This window comes from Rhea pennata, chromosome 6 (assembly GCF_028389875.1).
Source record: "Rhea pennata isolate bPtePen1 chromosome 6, bPtePen1.pri, whole genome shotgun sequence".
In the NCBI taxonomy this organism is placed as follows: Eukaryota; Metazoa; Chordata; class Aves; order Rheiformes; family Rheidae; genus Rhea; species Rhea pennata.
In genome coordinates this window covers 42,360,913-42,378,946 of record NC_084668.1, presented here as the reverse complement: position 1 = coordinate 42,378,946, position 18,034 = coordinate 42,360,913, and the positions used below count along the sequence as shown (strand labels likewise).

General features: G+C 42.3%; 1 protein-coding gene across 6 annotated transcripts in view; it reads right to left on the bottom strand.

Annotated features, from left to right (window-relative positions):
- The window catches only part of HDAC4 (histone deacetylase 4), a 270,190-nt gene that overhangs the window by 107,690 nt on the left and 144,466 nt on the right, over nucleotides 1–18,034 (bottom strand). For all 6 annotated transcript variants that reach the window (XM_062578420.1, XM_062578418.1, XM_062578423.1 and 3 more), the window contains one exon: nucleotides 13,518–13,762. In XM_062578420.1, the coding sequence (XP_062434404.1) occupies nucleotides 13,518–13,762 (245 nt within the window). The remainder of the gene's footprint in view (nucleotides 1–13,517; nucleotides 13,763–18,034) is intronic.

Below are 18,034 nucleotides of genomic sequence, written 5' to 3'. Positions count from 1 at the left end.
TCCTGTAATGTTTTACATACATTAAGATGCTTTAGAAGGAATCGTGTTTTCGTTGACATCTGTAGTGAAAAGTAAATGAAAAGACAGATTTCTATCTGGATGGCGTATAGAAGTTTCATTGAAGATGTTTTTTCTGTTGAATTTTGACCTTAGTTTCCATAAAAAACATTCTTAATATAGCTACAAATCTTTCCAAGCTTAAAGAGTGAAGTAACCTCTCCAATCTTATCCATGAATTCACTTTTTTGTTGTCTGCTGGAGCCTCAGAAAGTGACTGAACAACTCACTTTCGTAGCCTATCTGAATTCTTACAGCATAAATATTTTTCTACACTTAGGCATGAAAACAAACTACATAAGATACTATTGACAGGAAATATATGGCATGCACACTCAGCAAAGGCAAGGCATGATAGTGATGTGGCCAGCTGCCTTGCTAGCTTTAACCTAGCCAGCTCAGGCAACTGCAGTGAAGATCCTACAGCACAGACTGCACATGGGCTTTTCCTCCGTCTCCAAGCTTGGATAAGGATTTAGGATGCTACCCCAAGCCGAGGCTTTCATTGCTCGTCCTTGCTGCTCTTGCTATCCATGTCGGTTATATTGTAGTCACAGGGAACAGAATTATCTGTACTAAAGTCTCACAATTTCTCTGTGCTTTGAAAACATAAGCTTTAAGAACTCTATGCACACTAGACTGTGTCCCTGTTTCCCTTTAAAAATTTTTGGAGGGGGTTACAATTTAATTTTCTCTTTTTCAAATGTGTCTTTCTGCTAATGCTTTGTAAAAAAAAATCATAAACAGCAAGATCATAAATAGCAAGAGAATCCACTACAGAATGACTAAACAAGAGAAACAGGAAATCTGATAACATGCAGAAAGCTTTCCTATGCAAAAAATAAACTGAAACTCCAGAAGAACATTAGCTTTTCTGTTTCAGTTAAAGTAATGTAGGCACATTTTAAGAGGTAGCGAACATGCAGAAAAGCGTGTGGTTAACTGCCATACAGTTTTATTCCCCCCCTCCTGCTACACACACCAAACTTCTGACAAGATAATACCCATACATTTTAGCTTTGTTCTGACATTAAACCTTCACTTGACTGTCTCATTGGAAAAAAAAAATACTGATACGCAAGAAACAAAATATTTCAGAAGCCTATTTCAGTGGAACACCATCTCCCACCACCTGGGTCCTCTAGAAACTGTCTGAGTTAGGAATTCAAAAGCATCTCTTGAACTTCACTTCATGGCACATCAAAGGATGCTCAGGTAGCTCTGATAAGGATTATTAATTACTGGGCTAAGATCTTGTTCACATACTGCAGAACACAATAGAAGATGCTGCTACAGATTTCTCTCACTGGTAAATGTATCAATGCCAATTCCGCAATGCCTGCATGTTAATTACCCATAGCTGAAGTGGTATGTTTTTCTTAACCGTAATGAAATTCAAATGTTTGTGGAATACAAAGTGATACGCCAAGGGAAATCCCTTGCATTCAGAGTAATTCCAGTATCAATTTGAGGAGCATGGTGTGTGACAAACAGGCATTCTGCATTAGTGAATATAGCAAGGAAAATCTGAGTAAGGTGCTCCTGCCAAAATAAACACTTGTAAATATTTGTAACTATAGGGATCCCTGCATATGTTTAATGTCACTGCTTCCACTATTTATGAAAACTGCACAAATGTTCAACTGTACCTGTAGTTCAGGCTTCTGGAGCTCCTTTAGCGTATGTTAACAGGAATAAATGTAGCAAGGAGAATGTAGTGCATTTTAAGGTATTTATCAATTTTCAGCCAACCGTAAGGACTCAGCAGTGTAGTAGATTTTGCCAGTTGTATTCCTCAATTCTGTCCAGTTAAGTTCTCAAGTATGTCTTTCGAGAACATGGAGGGAATCAACCAGTACCATTTCAGTAAGCATGTTCCAAACTTCCACTGCACAAAGAAACTTCATTTTTAGCACAGTGGAAATAAAAGTTTCCTTTAGCCATTGCTGCAAAAATGGAAAAGCAGTGGTCTGCAATATTCCACATGTATCCAACCAAAAGAAAGCCAGCATCCTCCTGGAAAGTGAGTACTGCTGACAACAAAGATTCCGTTTGTCAAAAAGAACGAGGGTGTATTCCATTAAGACATGTTATTAAATCTTGCATAACCCCTCCGGGAGCTTCTAGAGGAGGTGCATCCTTCCGGCATCCCAGTTATCTTGCAAATACTACCTTATTCTTTCCCCCAAAGCAGGACACAGTTCTCCCCGCCCACATGCATCAGGTTCTTCCTTCCTCTGCAACAGCCACCTTAATGATGCTTCTGTCATTTAGTTCACACAATGTGATAAAACTGATTAAAATCTGCAAAGTACGTGTGGTTTTAAAGGATAATGGACTACGACTCCTAGGTCTTTAAAAGGTGTATTTTCCATATTTCATTGCAATTAGTGGAGAGCAGTGTAAAACTACCTTCATCCACCAAAATCTCAGCAGAGAGGTGGACAGAAAGGCATAGATTTTGACTGAATTCTTGGAGAAGTTCTATTTTATTTGGTTATTTTACAGCAACTTCAATGTTGCTTTTTTATTTTGGCCAGATCCTCTACTTCACGATCTCCCCATCCTGTTTACTGGATTTTCAGGCTATTGCTCCAGTTACAGGCCTCTCTCTTGGCAGTGCTTTAATTCCAAGGGCAAAGCTATTAGATTTGTACGGAAGATATCTGCAGGAACACTGGAGGCTAGTTAGAAGTAATTGGTTGTACTGGGAGAAGGGTGGGGGGGAGAAAAAGTTGTGGTTTTCAGCAGGAGCCAAGCAGTAAGGTTTCCTAGACACAAAAACCTGAAAATACTGCAGGGGAGAACAAATGTCTATCATCTCTTTTCTTGGACGTATCACCAGCTGAACATACGTATATTCAGCGTGCCCATTTCCAGCTGTCAGAGAGGTAGGCAGCAGGCAGCCCCGTGCCAGAATTCTCCACAGCCATTTGTTCTTCACTATAGCAGGAGAAAAACAGTCTATCTCAGCTGACAACTACCCGGGCAAGCAACTCATCTCGCTTAGACATAACCTACCAACAACGTCTGGGGTTCACGTTTATGAGGCTCAGGTTTAACAGCTTTGGAAAGGGGAACAACGGTCAAGTTTCCGGATTGCCAGCTACAGGCTGAAAGATACTATGTTAACAGTTTGGCATTTTATACACAGATATGTAATTATTCATAATATATATACACAGATATATGATAATCTATTTTTTTCCCATCCCCTTTCCCCTCTCCTAACAGCCTGACGGTTTGCATTTCATTAATGAAGCAGCAGCTTCATCCCTCTAACCCCTGCACAGATGTGAAGGTATACTACTGAGAAAGTATGTATATATGTGCTTTCCACTCTCTGACTGCCAACTCCAGGCTAGTTTTTTATGCTTCCTTGAGAATTAGATTAGTTGCAAGCCTTGGGAGAAAGCCATAGGCTGCATTTGTAGCACCTGGCATGCAGTTCTTTCTCCCACTATTCCTCTCAAAAGGTGTGTGCGCATGTGTGGCTGGGGCAACAACCCTTTTGCATCCAGCTCTGATGTGCTTCACATGCACCTAAATTGAAGGTGAGGACAAATCTGTGCACCTTGCACCTGAAGTAGGAAACGTGGAGGGCTGACCATCTTCCTGCAGCTATTGAGAGGAGTTTGTTTCACAATGAGCAGCTGTTCTTTACAAAAACAAACGTCCATCTTCCCAAAGACATTCTTATGGTCCCTAGAGGTAAGTCACCTTCTCCAAGATCCCCTGCTTCCTACACTGATGTGTCTATGGTAGATGACAATGCCATGCAAAGTCTTGAGTGAACAGAGGGTATATTTAAGTAAGAACTTAGAAAAAAAAAAAAACACTATGTGTTTTTTTCTTTGTGCTACACTGAAATTGGTTTTTATCTAGTTTCTGGAAAGGAGTTGTTCCCAACTCATTCTTCGCAAAGGGACATTTAACAAGCATGGGAATATTGAAGGATGGAGCAAAGGGAGAGGCCATCCTCTGCTCAGAAGCACATTATTCTCAGGGGCCTTAAAGTTGTACGTGCTTGCCTTGGTTACACCAAGTCCTTTGGTTATGATGATACTACTCACTGCAAGAAGATACTTAAAGACAAAGTCTGTACTGCAGTAGGGAGTCTTTGTTTATCCAAGAACCATACAATTATCTGGAAAAAGGAGAAGAGACAGAAAGGCTGACTATGAAATGTCTGAGTAACATATCCTCCAAAGAAAGAGGGTGTTGAAAAACTAACCCACAAGTGAGGCAGATTACTTGTTCCATAACTTTCTGCTTTGCTCCTACAGTCCCCCACAATGGTCAACACGACTGCGGACATGTGGCTTTAGCAACCATTTCAGTGCACAATTTCTGGTTCAGCTCCCTTTGACTAGATTTAAATATCAGTGAATAAGGCAGTGAAGCAGACTGGGCAGTCCAGTTCTTTGTCACCCTCTGAAATGAGGCAGAGCAATAGGCCAAGCATCCAACATGTCTGAAGGAACACAACCAGGCTAAAAATGAATATTCAGCATCATTTGAAGTTCACGCAAGCACAGCAGAGGTATCACATTTGGAGGTAACATGCCACCAAACTACATACCAATCACATATTCATTTTTACAAACCATTCTCACATGGATTGCTTCATGTTTTCAAATATGAAACTTAAGGAGAAAGATTAATCCAAAGATATTGTGTGTATACAACTGAGTATACAATTGGGTTATTCCCAATATGATTTACATTTAAATGCAACGTCGTTCTTTCATATACCTGCTAAATTTTGTTAAGAGACCATATACAGCAAAAGGAATCACATGTTATGAATGCTAATTTCTCAGATAGTGCCTACATTTACTTGTCAGGCAGCGAACAGCGCCTTTTCTGCCGCTAACGTCAAATGCTCAGCCTTCAGAATACCTAAAATTAAAAGGCAGCCCAATTTAAGGACAATTTAAGCAGCCTAAATTTAGGACAGCAAGTTAAAAAAAATGCTTTGGGTAAAAGCCTGTTCTGTGCAAGAGGGCTTCCCCCAAGAAACTTGATGCAGTCAAGTTCAGGTGGCAATAGACTTTTCATCTCCTGTTTGACTAGTGTGAAACCACATTCAATTGGAAAGCTGTAAACTTCCCAAATTGAGGATAGCACGTAACGGTGCAGGGAGGCCAAGGCTGGCTGTAGCAGCATATTCAAAGGACTCGGTAGCTTTCATACTGTGAAACCTCGTAACAGAGTCCACTGATTGTAGCTAGATCTGTGATATCGCTTTTGACCAAAATGTTTGCCTGGACCAGAAAGCTGAAAAAGTTTGAGTTCATTTGTTCTGTTCCTTCCACCTAGCAAGCAGCAGCCCACCACAGAAGAAATCAAAATGTTCTTTTTTAATGAACCAATTTTTTAATGACCAATTTTAATGAAAGTCTATATGGACCAGTGTGGACAATCTCCCCAATAAAGCAACTCAGGACAAGCCAGCTTCAGTCCAGAAACCAACACTAGTTAGCAAGCTGCTCAAGTTAACATATCCTGCTGAAACGCTCTGTGTTTATTTGAGAGATGGGGTATACTAATACGAATGCAGCTATATAATTTGTCAACGTTATCCACACTTGTGTGTGAAGGCATGCCCTTGGAGTTCTGGAAAAGATCTTGACTTTGAGCATGAGGAAAGTCACCCCCTTCTCCCTTTAAAGACACCAAGCACTCTTATCTTGCAAAAGTTTTTCCCATGGCTTACTTCTGTCAGAAGTTAAATTTTGCAGGATCTATACCCAAGTCTTTCAGGCTATGGAGTCAGCTACTTGTATCAGAAAAATGAGAAGAGATCACTGAAAAAAAGAACAGGAAGCCATCTAGAAATAACAAAAGAGTATTTTAAAATGACTTTTAAGTGCTAACAGGGCACAAAGTGTTCGATCTGTTTTTTTTTTTACCACTGACTGTACCCCAGATGCAGTTCTCTAAGATTAATAATCCTATCATGTCAGGGGCAGACACTTGGCATCTCTGGAATTTTTAAGCTTCTCTCGAAAATGATGGAAACTGTAGGGAACGGGTGCAATCTCCAGGAGAGGGGGAAGTTCTCTGCATTGCTTGGAAAGAAATAACATTTTACTCATGGCATACCAAATTCTCTCCAGAAGATTCCCTGAAAGGCTTTTACCTTCAGAAGTAAATATTAGCGGTGCAATGGTCAGAGAATTTCACCAAATGTTTCGAAACATCTGGTGTAGGGACTAATACCCTGAAATACCATCAATTCCCGCTCAAAAGCTACATTAATGAAAAACACGTCATTCGAAAACTGCAGAAACTACACAAAACCATCTTTGCATTCTCAATGCTGCTATATATAAAGTCCATGTCTGAAAACATTCCTTTTCTTTTTCCTATTGGCATAAAGCCATAAGGCAGAACAGTATGCTGTTAAATGTAGGAATTTTCTATACTAAATAGAAAGAAAACTGTTTCCAAATCATTGCCCAGTAAGCATTGCTGCAGATTGTAGCTGCTTCCTATGCACAAAGGTCCAAGTTACATGCAAACCTGTGACTTCGCTGCTCATTTTGTATATGTTGCACATACAGTATAATATCCCCTGTGATACTGATACATATAAATACGCTTTTCTCAGGTGACAAAATAGAATCAGATGAGAAAATTAACAGCTTTACATGCATCCAGGGTAAGATTTCTGTTCCATGAGGAACTTTGGGATGTTTAGCTGCTTGCTGGTGTTGGGGAATATTGCTACCAGGAGAAAAAAAATTGATACCTGCTGCCACTTGCTAACACTCATATGCATCTGCTTCCTAAAGGAAGTTTGGCACTTCAGCTATAGGATAGTCAGAGCTCCTAAGAACCCTTCTCTGAGTTTAGGCAATGCACAGAAAGAAGAGATTAACTGCATTACCCCCCAAGTCGTTTGCCTCTCCATTGAGCTTGCAGCTCCTGCTTCTCTTCAATCATTTCACTCAGGGCTTTGACCAGCAGATAAGTGGAAAAACTTTCGGTTGCTTCCAGCTGATCTTGGACAGGAATTGGTGATTCACAAAGGAAAAAAAAATGATACTGATTTCTTCACAGTCAAAAGTCAAGCAAAGCTGTCTGGAATATGTGGAGCAGACCATCTCATGGACAACCCACCTGGGCACTGAGCTCCCTCTTCCCTCCTTGCTTGCATTGGGGGAGACAGATCTGAGAGCTATAAATCTTGCCGCAGATCTCGCAAAGCAAACCTCAGCGGAAAACCCTTTGCCCTGAAGGTAAGCATCTCCCTTAAAATCCAGCTCTTGCCTCTCTCTCCAGCCAGCCTGCACCAGCCTCTGGAGCCCTCCATCTACAAACAGCATTGACTGCCTTTCTCAAACTGCTTTCAGATGTCAAGTTGCAGCAATCTGCAAAACTTGTAGTTGTGAAAGACAGTTTTCTGTATTTCCATATGGCGTGAAGTCTTCCGAAAGCTTAGCTTATTTTCCCTAAATATGTCAAAGTTTTCTCATTACTCTCGGCATGCAACAATCCTTCTCCCTCAGTGAGCAGGGTTCTAACTGCATCCGTTATACTTTCCTTCCACAAATATTATTTCACTCTTAGTTTGGTTCTCCGACTTGCATGATCTTCAGGAATTTGCTCCCTTTACATGGAGGGTATTTCTTCCAAAAGAGAGATGCAAGAAGGTTCAATAAATAGAGGCAGCTGTTGATTTTCTACTAAAGCAAGGACTAACTGGGAGAGAAGACTAGATAAGGGACCACCTATGCAGCCAGGAGGACTGGGACAACCTTATCTTCTCCTTCTTCACTAGATCAGATGTTTAAAGTTCTGCTGCTGAAATAAAACCAAGTTCTGGAAAATACAAAAACTTTGGTTCATCAGAAAAAAAAAATTGAGAAGAAAAAATAAAAAGACATGCCAGCAATTTCAAAACCAAATTTCATTTACTCCTGTAGTTCTGTTTTGTTTAAAGAGAAGCATACTTCCCCCTTCTCCATTCATACTACGTCCCATATAATTTTCATTCAGACTATTCACTGCTTTCTCATTTGAGAAAGAACAGTTTCTGTGTTCAAGTCAACAATATATCAATAAAGAGAAATAAAAACCAAAAGCATGATAACTGTTGTATGAGGCATTAACTTCATAAAAATACGTAAGCTCTTTAAACTGTGCACAGCACTGGCTGCTGTAATTTATTAACGGCTGTATGCATTTCTGTACAAAATACCATTTTCCCCCTCCTGTGGATGCATGAGATGCTTCAGAAATGCATCAATACACAGTTTTATCATTAGCTGTATCTGTATACTCTTGTGCGATACTATTTGCAGCAGATGCCTATTTCCTTTTGAATTCCTTTTGACCAAACTCTTCACCATCTATAACCAGAAGAGCGCAAAGCTATCTAAATCTCACATCTTGTCAAACCTGGGATCCAATGAAGTATTTGTTCTGTGTAGCTAACTGCAGCCAGATGTTGTTCTGATCTACGCAAAATATACCTCGGGGCAAAAAAATTTAGCAACAGCCTAAAGAAAGGGTAAAGCAGGAAAATTACTGCTCCAATACATACACAGATGAACAAATAAATGCTTTCTAACTGCTGATTAAAATGCTGGATACTAGACTGCTATGAAAAAGAGTCAAATTAATAGATTCTATACAGGTACACCCAAACATAGCAAACATAGAATCATAGAATTGGTAAGGTTGGAAGGGACCTCCGGAGATCATCTAGTCCAACCCTCAGCATAGCCCATACGGATATTGAACTCATGACCTTGGCATTAGCAGCACCATGCTCTACCCAACTGAGCTAAACCTGGCGCCTAATACTAAGATGTGGAAATTCTCCCCCCCCACACACACCAATAAATAGTTTAGAAAGCAATCTTGTAATATAATTACTCTATATTGTATGTATAAAACAAATTGTATAATTTATATATACAATAATGTAGAATCATAGAATCATAGAATTGGTAAGGTTGGAAGGGACCTCTGGAGATCATCTGGTCCAATATACCTGCTCAAGCAAGGTCCCCTACAGTATGTTAGATGGGGTTGCAGTCAGGCAGGCCTTGAAGATCTCCAGAGAAGGAGATTCCACAACCTCTCTGGGCAACCTGTTCCAGTGCTCTGTCACTCTCACAGGGAAGAAATTCCTCCTCATATTCAGGCAGAACTTCCTGTGGTTCAGTTTGTGCCCATTGCCTCTTGTCCTGTTGCATGGCACTACTGAAAAGAGTTTAGTCCCCTCCCTTTGATACCCTCCCTTCAGGTACCGATAAACACTGATAAGATTCAGTCTTCTCTTCTCCAGGCTGTAGAGGTCCAGCTCTCGCAGCCATTCCTGATAGCGCAGATGCTCCAGTACTCTCATCATCTTTGTAGCCCTGCGCTGGACTCTCTCCAGTAGCTCCATGTCCCTCTTGTACTGGGAAGCCCAGAACTGGATGCAGTACTCGAGATGAGGCCTCACCAGGGCTGAGTAGAAGAGAAGGATCTCTTCTCTCGACCGGCTGGAAACACTCTTCCTAATGCACCCAAGCATACCATTGGCCTTCCTGGCCACAAGGGCACGTTGCTGCCTCATAGTCAACTTGTCATCCACCAGCACTCCCACGTCCTTCTCTGCAGAGCTGCTCTACAGAAGGTCAGCCCCCAGCCTGTACTGGTGCCTAGCATTATTATTTTTCCCTAGGTGCAGGACCCTGCCCTTGCCCTTGTTGAACCTCAGGATGTTCCTCTCTGCCCATCCCTGCAGCCTGTCCAGGTGTCTCTGAATGGCAGCACAGCCCTCAGGAGTATCAGTCACTCCTCCCAGCTTGGTATCATCAGCAAACTTGTTGAGGAGGCACCCTGTCCCTTTGTGCAGGTCATTGATGAAGAAGTTGGAACAGGATCGGACCCAGTACTGAGCCCTGGGGGACGCCACTAACCACAGGCCTCCAGACGGACTCTGCACCACTGATGACAACCCTCTGAGCTTTGCCATTCAGCCAGTTCTCAGTCCACCTCACAATCCACTCGTCTAACGCACACCTCCTGAGCTTTCCTTGGAGGATGTTCTGGGAGCCAGCATCCAAAGCCTTGCTGAAGTCAAGGCACACAACGCCCACTGCTCTCCCCTCATCTACCCAGCCAGTCATGCCATCATAGAAGGCTATGAGATTGGTTAAGCATGCTTTGCCCTTGGTGACTACTCCTGATCACCTTCTTTAAATAGCATAGTTGAGGCCTCGATCATTTCCAAGGGAAACTAACATTAAAGAGAACTGCCATTTTGTTTGGATCAGACTAAGTTAAGAGCTTTGACATTCATCTTTTAATTTTTCTGTTTTGTTTTATTTTGAGTTTTTTTCCAAACTGAACTTTCCCCAGAAAAGGTTCAAGCCTGAACTGAAGTTGCTGCAGCAGGAAGGCAGGCAGCAAGGTCTCTCCGGCCTTAGTGCACCCTATCATTATGCATAACCTTAATCAACGTTTAGTCCAGGCACAACTAGACTCCTGAGGGATTTCTTATCCAAAAGGAAACCTCCTCTCTGCTGAACAGGAAACCTGGAAATGCAAGTTTGTGGAAAGGGAGCAATGGCACTGACATTACAGTAGTGTAAAGTCAAGATTTGAAGCAATACTTTCAGCTGAGGAATCTTAGTACCACATTCCTTGGCCTCAACTGTTTCTGCACATTGAAGAATTTATTTTGGAGACAGGAGACTAACGACATCCTTAATCCCTTCAGAGGCACCATAAGCCAGTCATCAAATAAAGCTCCTTTATTCTCAGCTCTCAAAGGGGAAGTCAAGAGGTTGACGCATCTTTCACATTTTTAATCTAAAGATGTGCTGTCTGAATAAACAGAAAAGATCATAAACTGCGTCCCTCTCTTATGTCACTGTGAAAGATATATTAATGGTTCAGAATGACTCCAGTATATTCTGACGGCTGTGTAGTGATTCATTAAATCTGCAGTCATTGTGTTTACTAGATATTACTTCTTTTTGTCATTTCCTGGGATTAGTTTGTAGCTTACTTTAAAAACAAAGCTCAAAAAAGTGCCTTTATCTTTTTTTTTCCCCAAAAAAACCACATTGCTCACCTTCAGTAACTCGCAATGCCACACAATATCTTTCTCCAGCGTAATCTTGTCATTCTCCTGAAAAGAAATGCACCCATCTCCCACACCTCCTAATGGCTGTCTACATGTGACCTAAAACAGAGACATCCGCAGCATCTCTGCTTAGACATTTCACAGGACATACAAATTTTAGGGCCGTACAATTACAGCCTATGGCACTAAAAGTAAAGATTAGGATAGAAGCCATGGGAAGCATTTCCTCGACCCAATATATGTGCAGAGCAACTGCTTGCAGCAGTGTGCCTACGTGTGCATGCACACACGGGGAATGGGAAGCAAGCTACACTTCCTGAGCAGCTCATTTTTTTAAAAAAATAACTTTGAAAAGAGCACTGCATGTTTGTTCATCTTCATTCAGGGCTATATCTATGCCAAATTTTAACTTTCAAACCCCCTAGTGCTTCTCTTTCATCGGAGGTAAGGTTCTTATTCATTTGCTTTAATACTCTCCTATCTCTCCTCCCTGTTTTTCATGAGTCATAAGGCAGCTGAATAGCTCAAAGTTTGCAGTCCAAATATGAGGTTATACATGTTAAGTTCTCTGGACAAAATAATAGCTTCCTTGGACCTATAGTCACTGCAATTAATGCAGCTGCCTGTTTCTGAAAGTCAGGTTATCAAAGAACCACATAATCCAACAGTCATACAAATGCAGACTGACTTATGAATGCAAACACAAAAGATATGTTTTCAGGAAAAAAAGGTATCATTTTCATTTTATTTTATTTGAACTACTGCTTGCAAAATATCTTGGCCTCTATTTCAATAACGTGCCTTTCTTTTTTTTAAAAAAAAAGAAATACTGGGCAAGACAACACACTTCTTTTGGAGAGTACCTTGCAGATCATCCTCTTGCGCACAGGATAACATTACCCCTATTTTAAGTTTTTCATCCAGCCAATTTTCCACAAGAAAGAAGTAGAAGAACCTCATTACCTAATGATCTAGAAACACTGGGCTTTTCAAAATTAGATCTCAAATTTCTTCTCTATAATGCATACTTTTACCAGAATCAGCCACAGTTTTACCATAAATAACAGCAACAACACTCCTACCATCAGTAATTTGAACTTGCCATTAAATTGGAATAACTCTTTTGTATTTTTAATGAGCAAATATTTAAAGACATTTGCAATTACAACTTATTAATGAGAATATTTATTTCTCGAAGATATTTACTATTTTTAATTCTTGCATGTATTGTTGGGAGTCACAAATGCTGTAACTGCTTTTGGGCATATCTGTATATTTGTATCTCTATATATGCGTATATATATGGTATATGTATATGCATAAGTTGTATGTATGCATGTATGTTTAGCATATATATAGTATATGTATATACATGCATAACTTGTGTGTGCACATGTATATACACATACGCTTAAGCACCGTTGTCCTAAGGAGAGCACGTCAGAGCACCCATAAGGGACACAGGCATTGTTAATCAGTCTTCAGACAGTTAGTATCTATGTCTGAAAAGGCTGTAAATAATACAGCATTAACTTTTAATCCCATCTCCCTCACTCTGACATACATTTCATATTAAAATGAAAGTTCTGTAAGGTTGAATTGAGGTTGCTTTTTAATATTACATTAGCACTATTTACTATGCGCAGTGCTAATCTCCCTTTGAAAAGGGAGCATATTAGCAATTCTGCAAGCTGATGTTACCATAGCAATAGTCTATCACTGTGAAATATTTATATAATGTCTAACATTTTCCCTATGCAACAGCCATCTTCTAAACTGCACTTTCTGCTTTTCCCCTGCACTATGTTATCTTCCAGTTTGTGTGACAGAGCAGTGCAAAGCAATCGACGAGTGGCTAACTTGGACACGGTAATTCTGAACTGCGCGCAAACCTACCCACACCCTCTGCTCCCACTCTTGACATGCTCTTTTCCTGCAGAAGACACTAATGTCCACATTTTACATCTTGAAGAGCTGGCATACGTATAACAAGCAACTTATATGCCATTCAAATACGTTATATTAGTAACTGGGAGCCTAAAAGCTTTCCCACTGGGTTAAATTCTGCTGAAATGAGGCTACACAAATTTCCCAAATCCAGACCTAGGATTTGCAAGTCAAATATTGGCGGTGGGGACAGGACTTCTAAATACAAGTAAACATGTGGATAAGGTTCAGAATAGCATGCCTCCTCTCCTCCATCCCACTCCCCTTTTTAAAACTTGGTCCTTCACTGCCTTTCCTAAAGACAGTCCTCTAACCAGGGATTACCCAGGCCACTGCCAAAACAAATGAATTTGTCTGCACTCTCCTAATGAAGTGATGCTTTCGCATGCCACCCATAGCAGGGCTGTCCATCACTTACTTTGATGTGCTCATGCAGCTGAGCCTCATGCTGCCGGGAGAGCTGCTCGTGTTGCCTCTGAAACTCAGCTATGAGAATTTGCCTCTGGATCTGCTGCTTCTGCTTGAGGGCCAGAAGCTCCTGCTGGAGCTGCTGCTCTCGGAGCGTTGGTTCCGTCACGGGCATGGAAAACTGGTGGTCCAAGCGGAGGTCCATTGGGACTGAAGTTGGTGCAACTTGCAAGGGCAGTGCTGTAGTCACATCAACTGCAACATTAAAAGACAATAGGAGAGAGATTCAAAACAGACATTGTCATCCCACTCTTCTAGCATCACTTGAAATAAAAAGGATAAAGATTAGTCTAAGGCTTCACAGAAAGGATCGGTCTTGGTACAGCTGATCAACTGGTGGCCTTCCATGGTCAGGAAGCATCAAACTCTCTTTTCAAAAATTTATGCAGAAAAACATTGTGTATTATATCTTTTATAACCATTTTGGAGAAAAGTCTGCTTTAAACAACCCTCCCTCAGAGAAGCAGCTTAGCTAAAAGCAACCTGGTAATGAAGCACCTTGGAAACATTCCTAAATGCTCCTGTGACAGACTAGACTCTCTGCCTGAAACAACCAAGAAGGTGGAAACATGTCTCTCAGAGCACGTGGCACCCTGCAGAACAGACAGGGGCAGCATGCAAAGAGGAAAGTTCGCAACTGTCAAATTTGCCCCTGTGATTCAAAATTCCAAGTGTGGCAAACCAATACATCCAAGATGAACGTACAGAGCAATAATGTGTGCCAAGACCGCCCATAATCAGCCTCACCAAAAGAGATGCATGCTAAAAGAAGAAAATAAATGAAAGCAAAAACAACACCAGATTTTTTTTTGTGTAGTAAAAATGGTGGGTTTTTGCTTACGTTAGTGCATCAGCAGTTGGAATGTATCGAGCTCTGCCTAGGGGTGGAGGAGGAGCCAGCTGAGAGCTTATAGGTAAAGATTAAAGGGCAGGCTAACATGGGTGACACTGTTGTGGGTGTCTACCACAGGCCACCTGACCAGGAAGAAGTAGTTGAGGAGGCCTTCTACAGACAGCTGGAAGCAACCTCACAATTGCAGGCCCTGGTTCATATGGAGGACTTCAACCACCCTGATATCTGCTGGAAGAACAACACAGGTAGGCACTAGCTAGTCCAGGAGGCTTCTGCAGAGCATCAATGATAACTTTTGGACGTAGGTGGTGGAGGAGCCAACGAGGAGAGGTGTGCAGTTGGACCTTGTACAAACCAATAAAGAAGGACTGGTTGAAGATGTGAAGGCTGGAGGCAGCCTTGGCGGCAGTGACCACAAGATGGTGGAGTTCATGATCCTGCATGGAGGAACCAAGCCAATAAGTAGGATCACAACCCTGGACTTCAGTGGACTTTGGCCTCTTCAGGAACTTACCTGGAGGAATCCCATGGGTTAGCACCCTATAAGGAAGGGGAATCCAAGAGAGCTGGTCAATATTCAAGCATCACTTCCTCCAAGCTCAAGAGTGGTACATTCCAAGGAGAAAGATGTCCAGTAAAGGGAGCACAAGACCTGCATGGATGAGCAAGGAGCTCCTGGCAAAACACGGACAAAAAAAGAAAGTATACAGAATGTTGAAGAGGGGACAGGCTACTTGGGAAGAATATAGCAACATTATCAGAGTATATAGGGATGTGATGAGGAAGGTCAGAGCTCATTTAGAATTAAATCTGTCAAGGGACGTCAACAAGAACAGCTTCTTCAAATACATCAGTAGCAAAAGGACCAGGGAAAATGTGGGCCCACTGCCAAATGGGGTGGGTGTCCTGGTGATGAAGCATACATAGAAGGTAGAGTTACTGAACACCTTCTTTGCTTCAGTCTTTACTGCTAAGGGCAGCCCTCAAGAATACCAGAGTGTAGAGACGAGAAAGTCTGCAGAAAGGAAGACTTTCCTTTAGTTGAGGAGGATTAGGTTAAAGGTCTTTTAGGCAAACTTGACACCCACAAATCTATGGGCCCTGATGGGATGCACACACAAGTACTGAGGGAGATGTTGGCAGATGTTGTTGCTAGGCTGCTCTCCATCATCTTTGAAAGGTCCTGGAGAACTGGAGAGATGCCTGAGGACTGGAAGAAAGCCAACGTCACTCCCGTCTTCAAAGAGGGCAAGAAGAAGGACCAAGGAAACTACAGGCTGGTCAGCCTCACCTCCATCCCTGGAAAGGGGATGGAATAGCTCCTTCTGGATGTCATCTCCAAGCATATGGAGGAAAAGAAGGTGATCAGGAGTAGTCAGCATGGATTCACCAAGGGCAAAGCATGCTTAACTAATCTCATAGCCTTCTATGATGGCATGACTGGCTGGGTAGATGAGGGGAGAACAGTGGACATTGTGTACCTTGACTTCAGCAAGGCTTTGGACACTGGCTCCCAGAACATCGTGCTAGATAAGCTCAGGAAGCATGGGTTAGATGAGTAGACAGTGAGGTGGATTGAGAACTGGCTGAATGGCAAAGCTCAGAGGGTCGTCATCCCTGTCCACCTGGAGGCCTGTGGTTAGTAGCATCCTCCAGGGCTCAGTACTGGGTCCCATCCTGTTCCAACTTCTTCATCAATGACCTGCACAAAGGGACAGGGTGCCTCCTCAACAAGTTTGCTGATGAGACCAAGCTGGGAGGAGTGACTGGTACCCCTGAGGGCTGTGCTGCCATTCAGAGACACCTGGACAGGCTGAAGAGCTGGGCAGAGAGGAACTTCCTGAGGTTCAATAAGGACAAGGGAAGAGTCCTGCACTTACGGAGGAATAACTCCAAGCACCAGTACAGGCTGGGGGCTGACCTTCTGTAGAGCAGCTCTGCAGAGAAGGACGTGGGAGTGTTGGTGGATGACAAGTTGACTATGAGGCAGCAATGTGCCCTTGTGGCCAGGAAGGCCAATGGTATGCTTGGGTGCATTAGGAAGAGTGTTTCCAGCCGGTCGAGAGAAGAGATCCTTCTCTTCTACTCAGCCCTGGTGAGGCCTCATCTTTAGTGCTGCATCCAGTTCTGGGCTCCCCAGTACAGGAGAGATATGAAGCTACTGGAGAGAGTCCAGCGTAGGGCTACAAAGATGATGAGAGTACTGGAGCATCTGCGCTATCAGGAATGGCTGCGAGAGCTGGGCCTCTTCAGCCTGGAGAAGAGAAGACTGAGGGGGGATCTTATCAATGTATACAAATACCTTAAGGGAGGGTGTCAAGAGATGAGCTGGACTCTTCTCAGTACTCCGATGCAATAGGGCAAGAGGCAATGGGCACAAACTGAAACACAGAAAGTTCCACCTGACTATGAGGAAAAATTTCTTTACTGCGAGGGTGACAGAGCATTGGAACAGGTCGCCCAGAGAGGTTATGGGGTCTCCTTCTCTGAGATATTCAAAACCTGCCTGGACATGATCCTGTCCAATGTGCTGTAGGTAACTCTGCTTAAGCAGGGGGTTGGACTAGATGATCTCCAGAGGTCCCTTCCATTCTCAACCATTCTGTGATTCTGTGATCTCCCTGGAACTCATCATAAAAACAGCGGCAGCAGACACCTACAAAAACATCTTTGCAATTACTCAATCTCGGCTCATTTCTGCTGAAAAAATAAAAATTACTACCATCTCATGAGTGACTAAATATTTCAAAATTTCACATCAGTGACAATTCTGTGTTTGATATGTGCTCTGCACATTTGGTACACTGAAGACACTGTCATTGCTACAAATACAACCCAATACAGGCAACCCTTCCAAAAGAAAAATAAATAAAAGGGCTTGAAGTGCGGTTCACATCCAGCTCAGGTTCAGAGAAAATGGAGAAATCATTAGGAACTGCAAAAGGTTAAGAAAGGGTTTTGCTAAGACAGACTGCCAGCTTTGACTACCACGCACACACAGTATTTCAAGAGGAACTTTCATTTTATACAAAATTAAACTAATGTTGCAACTCCACGCTGATTGTTCAGCCTTGCTGTTATTTTAGCATCCTCTTCATGGAAAAGAGATAACATACAGAACAAACTGCCCCCTCTCTAAACTAGTATGCTCTTACAGGTCTCTCCATGAGCAGTTTTAACATCACCCTCCTGTACCACGCCCAGGGGAGTACTCAAGTGACACATTGCAAATGTCCATTTATAACATTACAAAACAGCAAGAGGCCGTGAAAGTCACCAAAAGCACTGTCTTTAAGGGGTAGTGTTTTAACGAGGTTTCCCCTCCATGCTATTATTTTTTCCCCTGCTGAATGCCCAGTCTGTGCAGAGGAGGAGCCGGTTCTTCTGGGATGGAAACATTTTCTGCAAAAGGTCAAACTTCTGGAAGAGCTGCGATTTTTTTAACCCACAAGTTATTGCCTCTGCTTCCCTATTGTTTTCCTTCCTGTGTCCTTTTCCCACACTCTTCTCTCCCCCACTTGCTCTTCTCAGAGCACAGGATGAAAGGCTGGGATTCTTCTACAGAACAGCAACCACTAAGGCATGGCAGCTCTCTGAAGCAGTCAGGGATTTTT